Source organism: Ceratocystis lukuohia, assembly GCF_044167205.1.
Source record: "Ceratocystis lukuohia strain C4212 chromosome Unknown Supercontig5_pilon, whole genome shotgun sequence".
Lineage (NCBI taxonomy): Eukaryota > Fungi > Ascomycota > Sordariomycetes > Microascales > Ceratocystidaceae > Ceratocystis > Ceratocystis lukuohia.
In genome coordinates this window covers 1,118,382-1,126,956 of record NW_027263524.1, presented here as the reverse complement: position 1 = coordinate 1,126,956, position 8,575 = coordinate 1,118,382, and the positions used below count along the sequence as shown (strand labels likewise).

At 45.4% G+C, this 8,575-nt stretch overlaps 1 protein-coding gene across 1 annotated transcript; it reads right to left on the bottom strand.

Annotated features, from left to right (window-relative positions):
* Positions 1 to 5,341: 5,341 nt before the first annotated feature.
* Positions 5,342 to 6,584, bottom strand: HOO65_050276 (Endonuclease/Exonuclease/phosphatase family protein; the record flags this gene model as incomplete). The annotated part of the gene is made up of 4 exons (XM_071003417.1): positions 5,342 to 5,450; positions 5,504 to 5,797; positions 5,999 to 6,462; positions 6,549 to 6,584. The coding sequence occupies 4 exons, from the start codon at positions 6,582 to 6,584 to the stop codon at positions 5,342 to 5,344; spliced, it is 903 nt and encodes a 300-aa protein (XP_070858335.1).
* Between the last annotated feature and the right edge of the window lie 1,991 nt (positions 6,585 to 8,575).

The window sequence follows — 8,575 nt, the reverse complement described above, 5'->3', positions numbered from 1 at the left end:
GGCAATTGATCAAAAGGACATTAACACACAGATAGAGGGGGAATTATTGAGAAGTGGTGGTTGAGGAAGGTCAAGGCTAGTGAGTGAAAGGCACTGTAGGACATGTGGCAGAACTGGTCATAATTCAAGAATATGCCAGATAGTTTCTACAATGTTTGTAGAAGAACATAGCACTTAGTTTCAGTTGTTTAGATGCTTTGTTGTGTTTTTATGCCACTTTCTGTCTTGAGTATTGATTTTTTTGGTGCGCATGCTTATCATGTATGTTAGATATTTTGTTGTATTTTTATGCTGTGTTCTGTCTTGAGGGTCAATATTTTTAGTATGTTCACATAGTTGGTGCACTCACTTATCATTGATTTTACATTAACGTAAGTGCATAGGATGTCGCAAAGATAAGGAAGTCGGAAGGAAATCGGCACCCTCTGGACAAGATTCTACATAAAATTAAAAAAAACACATAAATCAATTCAAATTAACTACTATTCTGTTCTCCAGACATTTCAACAGCAATTTGACATGTTCTTGAATTATGGCCACCTGTACCACATCTTCTACATCGCCTTTCCCTTGCTGTTGCCAAGCTTCCCAAACCCTGAACTCTTGATAATTCTGCCCTCACCTGTGCATCAACATCTTCCTGGTTAATATTATCTTTCCCCTCACCTAAAGTCATCCTCCCTCTATCTTGTAATTGGGTTCTTTTGGCTCTGCACCACTTGCTGAGGATCTCATTTGCCTGTCGAAGGTCCTGAACCTCAGACTCTAATAAGCTGTTCCAATGCATTACTGCTTTTGTTCCCTTGGTTAATGACGTGAGTGCCTCAAGGATAGATGCAGGCGAGCTGCTCTTATGCCTGTTGATTCACCTTTTGAGGTATTCAAACTGAGAGCTAGCTTCAATTGCTGTCTTTGGGGTCCTAGGAATCTAAGGGTCAGGGAGGCTGGCCTCCTCCTCGATCAGTGTTGGAGTTCGTAACTGCACATCAAGCTTTGATATCACACTTTCTCCATCCAATGGAACAAGTCCAGCCCCTTTAAAACCCCCCTTGATATTACTTTGTGTCATAGCTGCTTGGTGGGCAGCATAAAAGGCTGGAAAGAAATCAGCCTTGGAAACATAGGTTATTGAGCACTTGATTAGATGCTCAATTTCTCAACCATAGGCCTTTTTAAGTGGACCAAAGCACCTGACATCAAGAGGCTGAATTAGATAAGATGAATGAGCTGGCATACAGAGTGTGATTATGTGGTTGTCTTCACAATATTGTTCAAAATCGACTGAATAGTGGCTTTCATGCCCATCAAGGATCAGAAGGCAATAGTGACCAGTTGATCAGCCCTTGGTATATTGGTCAAAGTGCCTTAGCCACTCAAGACCTGTCTCATCATCAGACCAGCCATTATGGGTTGTTGCAATAACCCAATTGTCCAGGAGGTTGCATTCTCAATACCAGCTGGCAAGGTGATATTGGCCTGCAACCACAATGAACAGCGCGATTGCCCAGCCTTCAGCATTGATTGCCTGGATGACAGTAACCCATTCTCAGTTTCCTGGCTGCACTGATTTTGCTTTTCCATGTCTTTCCATGGCTGTGATGACCATTCCACTTGCAATAACACCCATAGTAAAGCCAGTCTCATCAAAATTATAGATGTCAGCTGTGTTGATACCATACTTCACAATTGTGCTTTCCACAAGCCTAAACCAATCATGAATAAGGACTGGATCTTCACATTTAGCCCTCTCATATTCATATCTACAATTGAAACATCTCTTGAGGTCTGGTTATCACTTGATGATGTTAGAAACCCAACATTTGCTGATGGGTGACACATCACAGTCAGTGAGCAGTCAGTTTGCCATTTATTCCACACCATGCAGCTGAGGGGGAATCCTCAAGACCCTAGGTTGATAATGTATTCAACAATAACCTGTTCCTCTAGATCAGATAGTTTGCGTGATTTAGGGACAATATCGCTTTGAGAAGGCTTGCCATGATATCGATCATAGAGGGTACTAGGCAGGACTTTGCATATCTTTGCAGTGTGATAAATGTGTAATTTTGGGTCATTTCAAAGGGCCTGAAGGGTGAGAATTATATTTCTTTCTTTATTCAACTGTGGCATACTTGGTGGTTGAGAAATTGTTGAAAAAGGGAAAGTAAAGGGAGTTGTGGGATTTTTTTCCGATTTCCTTATCTTTGCAACATCCTATGCACTTACATTATACATTATGTTATTTAATGGTTGAGAATTGATTGATCAAATGGAAGAAAGTGAAGTTGTTTGATTTTCAGTGCATATACTTGTTTAGTGTGTATGCCTATCCTGTACATTAGGGTTATTTTATCAAAAGACCAAAAATATAGTAACAACATAATGTACACAATAAGCATGTGCACCAAACGAGTAATGTCAATGATAAGTGAATGCACCAACTATGCAAACACACCAACACTCATCCAATCTCTCATTTTCACATCTAATTCATTATTTGTCCACCAAAAAATATGGTGCAACCAAAAAATGAGGCTAATATTGTTCTTGCTCTTCAGGCCCTTCAAACTAACCTGGAATTAGGTCTCTGACCTGCCACTAGATTATACAAGGTGGATTATCATACCCTTTTTCACTGACAGAATAGGATTCAATGTCAATACAATACCATCCCCAACTCATACAGACTATCTGATCTAGAAGAGCAGGTCATTGTCAAGTTCATTCTTGACCTGGATTCACAAGGGTACCCCCTGTAATGATGTAGTGTTGAAGAAATGGCCAACTGACTGCTGACTGACCATGACACATCACACATTGGCAAGTGCTGGGCTTCCAACTTTGTCAAGTGATAGCTAGACCTCAAGGTGTATTTGATTTGATTTGATTTGATTTGAATATATTTAATGTCTACTGGAATCACTAAGATCAAACAACGCCAGATTGCTTACTGGACAGAATTAACCCTTCTGCAGGGCTGACCACAGGTTTTGGGTGAGAGAAGCTCATATGCTCCCAAGCAAGCTTGCTTGTTACTCATCTTCCATCTGTAGTTGTCAGAAACAAAAAAAGGAAAAAAAAAAAGGAAAAGGAAAAGAAGAAAAGAAGAGAAAGAACTAAAACAGAACACAAAACACAACAAGAAAGAAGAAGCAAGCAAAAGCTGTGAACTTCACCCTCTTGTGGACACTAAACAAATCCTAATGCCCCTCCTCCCTCTGTGCTAGCCCGTCCCCTGTCATGTGTCTACTCGACACACCCTCCATTTAGGGTCTAATTCTTCCACTAGGTACTTACAGGACCCATCCTCTCTGCGGAGTTTCTTCACAAACCTCATTGCCTATGCACTCCCATGGGTGACTGAAATCCTTTGGTTTACTGCAGTTTGGCACTTGGCACTTTGTCTCGGTGTCCTGATGGTTGAACCTGGTGTGGTACTCCTCAAAGTCACTGTGTTTGGAGCACACTGCCAAGATTCTCATGACAGTGCCTTGGTTCAGCCCTCTCATCCAGTCCAGCTTGTATGGCCTTGGGATTCCCAGCACCCCTCCAAGGTGGTCAGTGTTTAGGCAGTTGTCTCTCATCCAGTCCTTGAAGTCAGCCCTGAATGCATCATTCTTCCAGTGTCTTGCTGCTGCCAGAGACATTGTCCTCTCAGGAACAAGCAGATCTGAACTCTTGCATCATGCTTTGGCCAGCTGGTCCACTGCTTCATTCCCTAGGACTTCACAGTGCCCTGGGACCTAGTGTACCCTGCTGACTAGCTTGTCTAGTGAGAGGCACTCTATTCCACCTTCCCACTTTGCAAGGATGCACCAGATCTTGTCAACCTCAAGTTGGGAAGTGCCTGGCTTCCTCATTCACTTGCTGATATGCTTCACTACTCCTAGGTTGTCCATGCATAGATTCAGACCCTCTGCTTGTGGTGGGGCAACTTCTGCTGTGATCCTGACTGCTCTGAGGGCTGCAATCACTTCTGTGTCTGCCACTTCCCTGTACTTCCCACATGCCCCAGAGCCTTGCACCAGGGTCTTCTCCTCTGTGGTAAACAGCCCAGCCAGCTCCTGTGTTTCTATCACTATGACACAAGCTGTCTGAGTAGACCCAGATTGCATCCTGAGATTCCCTCTCAAGCAGTTTAAGATAGGCCTTGGCCACTTCTTCCTTGCTCAGTTTCTCTACTAGTGGGTCAGGTAGTCCCTCCCCCTCTGGCAGGAGTTTGTCAGTATCTCTGATCAGGAACAGGAGCATTGCCTTTGCCTTGTCTATGGTGCCATCTATCATTGTTATGTGCAGGGGGTGGTCTGTATTACATGTATATGTGCATATCCCACCTACCTATATCATTTCTTAACAGATTATCCTGAGGCTTGGGAAAGCTGTGAACCTGTATAAACTCAGCTTATTCATTGTCTTGTAGACTGGCAAGGCTGCCTGGTTTCCATCTCTGAGCACAACCTCCAGCTTGTCTAGGGCTGTCTTGCTTGCCATAGGGTACTATGTGGTGGCTGCATATGTCAGCTGTGGCACTACACAGGCCCTCATGACCTGTAAAGTAGACTTTGGTGGAATCCTGAAGTAGACTCTACTGAGTCATTGAAGTATATTGATAGTCCTTCAGGCTTTCACTATTGTTTCTTTGTAGTGTTTATTGAAACTCAGGCTAGGATACTACCAGACCCCTAGCCACTTCATTTCATCCATCAGGGCTAGCCAAGTTCCATCTGGCATCTGGAGTTTCACATCCATGCCTATGGCTTTGTGCCCTTTATACAGGTGCATGAATCCAATCTTGCTCCAGTCAATCTCCAGCTCGTTCTTGCTGCACCATCTCATTGCCATTCTCAGCCATTTTCCTATTGATAGGAGGTTGGCCTTGACTGCCTGTGATGATATGCAGATCAAGCCATTGTCTATGTACCCAAGACTCTGCATCTTCTTGAAAAGGTCTGCCATGAAGAGCATGTAGAGGATTGGTGAGGCTGGTGAGCCCTATGGTAGGCTGCCCCTGACTTTCCTCTCCACTAGGAGTCCTCCTTCCACAGAAAGGCTCACTTGTCTATCTGTCAGGAAAGACACCACCCACTTGCACAGGGATTCTGGCCATAGCTGGCTTCTCAGCCTAGCTATCAGCCTCTCTTTCTTGACTGTGTTGAAGGCACCTTTGATATCAAAGGTGACCAGTGATGTGATCTTCTTGAGCTTTGATTCCCATACAATGACATCTGCCAGTTTCCAGGTCAGGTCTGTGGCCACCCTTCTAGGGACTGCTGACACATAGTGTAGTGGGATGATCCATAGTTCAATTGCCTGTGTTGACAGCTTTCATGCTATCACTCTCTTAAGGCTTTTCCCAAGGGTTGACAGTAGTGAGATCAGCTGGTAGCTCCTTAGGAGTGTCCTGTCTCAATATGGTTTCAGGATCACCACCATCATCACAGACTTGAATACTCTTAGATGGCATCTGGTTTCCAGGCAGCAGTTGAAAAGCTTGACCACACACTGTCCAAAGATCAGCCAGGCCAGCCTCCAAGCTGTGTTTGGGATGCTGTCCTCTCCTAGTGCTGTGTTTCCAGTGGAGAAGACTATGTCTCTGACTTCTGTCAGTGTTAGCTTTCCCCAGAGTCTTGCCCTTGGGTTGGCTTCTGCCTCTGCCCTTGAGCAGTCTTCCACTGGCTGTGTGTAGGTGTCCAGAAGGGTCTTGGCCTTCTCCTGTGGTGTACTTCTCATAGCACTGCCCTGGGTCAATGGGGGGAGTCCTCTGGCTGGGTTTGTTTTGCCCAGTTGGTTGACCATCCTGAACACATCAGTGGCATCTGTCATGTTTTCAATGGTCTGTCTCCATAGCTCCTATTTCACTGTTCAGATCTCAGCTTGGAACACTCTTCTCTTCTCCTTGTACACATTGTAGCTTGTGTCAGGGAAGTTGTCTGCTTCAGTTTGTCACTATACCGACCTCATCTCTCTGACTGCCCCTGTGCATTACAGGTTCCACCACCTCTTGCCTGTGCCTTTGCCCAGGGCCTTGGGTGCCACTTCATCAAGTGCTTTAGTCATTGCTTTGATCAGCCCAGCTGTGAGCTCTTCTACATCCTCTGCCCTCAGGGGTTCCCTTGCATTTAGACAGGTAGACTCTCTTGTACAGGCCCTTGTGAACTTCTCTATATCAAGCCTGTTCATGTTGTGCTGGGTCGCTCTGACTACACCATTGATCTGTATGCCTTCAATGGTGGTGCTGAGGGGGAAATGGTCACTGCTACAGTTGAGCTCCTTCATGACCTTGGTCATGCATCTGCTTTGACCCAGCAGGTTGCTTGAGGCAAAAGCCAAGTCAATCACAGATGGGGACTCCTTGCTGTGGAAACATGTGCTGTTGCCTGGCTCGTTGAGCAGGGTGATGTCATCCTCACTTAGCCAGTCTAGGACTGATGAGCAGTCTCCTGATTCACTTCTCCTGCTATCCTACATGTGTGAGTGTAGGTTGAGGTCACCACACAGTATCATCTTTTTGTCCTTGACTGTCTTCTGGGCCTACACCAATGCTATACCTTGGGAGGTGTCTTGTGGGTTGGTGTTGTACACATTGGTGATGTGTAGGCCTTGTCCTGTCAGTTCCACTATGACTACATCTGTGTGTTCACCATCACAGACAGTTACAAGTGTCACCATTATTGTGTTTCTGACATATGTCATCACCCTTGGCCTTGTGTTCCACTGTGCTAGTGGAGTCATTAGTTTGTATGCTGGGTGTGTGACTGTCCTCATTTCTTCTAGGGGTTTGCCTATATACAGCTCTTGAATGCATACAACATCCGCCCCTTTCCTCTCTGCCTCCTCCATCAGAGCCAGGTGATTCAGCTGCCCTTTGCCAGTGTTGAACTGCCAAATCACACACCTTCTCTTGCGCCCCTTTCTGTCCACTCTGATTTGGACTGGGTTTGGGGCTGCTCTCCCTGTCACGCCTTCGTGTGCGCAGATTTCCTCAGGCCTTGGCTTCCGGGTGCACTGGGGTTGGGCTCCGGTATGGGTGGCTCAGAGGCCTCACTGCCCCTTGGGGCCGGGGCTTCATCCGCCTCCACCTCAAGGTGTATTTTAATCATAGATACAACTATAAGAGGGCTAAATGCAAAGATCTAGCTATTCATTATTCACAGTTGGTTCACACTTGTGGAGAACACAGTTGCAAAATACAGTATCAGCCACACTGATGTCAACAACTTTGATGAGACTGGCTTTATAATAGATGTCATCAACTCTCCCTCCTACAGCCCTTGGGGGGGTACCTTTGAGGTCTGGCACCTCCCCTTTTTCAGATTTCTGGTGGAAAACGTTAATGACACTGATAACTGTTTTTTTCATTCTTTTCTTTTTTATGGCAAATGAGCTGTGATGCCTTGAGGCTGCACTTACCCAACCTTGAAGTTAACCTCGTCGTCGATCCACCTCAAGGAACACACCATCACACACTCAGGACTAAACTTTGAGAGTTCACACAGTCCAAAATATTTCCTATGTTTTTTTCCTTTGTTTTTTGTTCTTTCTTGCAGTCCTGTCTGACAACAGACTGGTGACTTTCAGGTCAGGTCACCAGAAAGGGGACTGCCTCGAGGTCACATCCACACCAAACAGGCAGTGCATCGAAGAAGCGGAAGGACGAACCATGAGCCCCGGATGCTCACACAGTCTGGATGTTAGCCCAATATGTAGAATAGATCTTAATGATTGAATCAGTTGAGTCTTCGAAGGGGTTAAGTCTATGCTACGTCCTGGAACTATTCCTTTTGTATTGTGGTGTCAATCATGTCACGTGATCAGCCACAATAGGTTCGGATAAGTGGGGTGTTGTGGATATTCCGCCACTATCCGGGTCAACATCAGGTAAATACACTATGTAGATATGTATAGCACGATGTGGCTCGTGAGAGAAAACTCTTCCCTTAATATAATCAAGTTTAACAAAAGACAATCCATAACATGGGGCACGTATGGGACGCCACTTAACATATATACCGCGCCACGCAACACAATATTATGGAAAGGGTTTCCCAGGGTGCACTGGAATCTGCTGTCCTGACTTCATGATCTTCATGACTTCCAGGCACTGCAGAATTTTCAGAGGATCGAATGATTGTAGGGAAGTTGGGGCAGACTCCCCACTTCTGGGTTTAGGGTTGGTCTGGGGTTACTGGTGGGAGGGAAAATACGGGAAGCCCTCTTCTGTGCCTTTTTCCTCTCTTCTCCATACAGGGATGGAGTCAGCAGGGGGATGTCCTGTGGAGGCCCCTATGGGTATGGCAAAGCTATGACCTGGGACCACACAGACATGGGCGGAAGGGGTACAGAAAAACAGGTGCTAGAAAATATGGCCCTCAAAAGAGCTCCGGACTCCTAAAGTGGGGCCGTAGATAGTCCCTAGAGTATAAATTGAAATTCATCATCATCATCATAATAGGTGTCATTGCAAGTAGAATTGCCATCATAGGTGCAGAAAGGCATAGAAAGGCTAAATCATTGCAGCCTGGAAACTGGGAATGGGTCACAGTTATTCAGGTGATTAATGCTGAAGGCTGGGCAG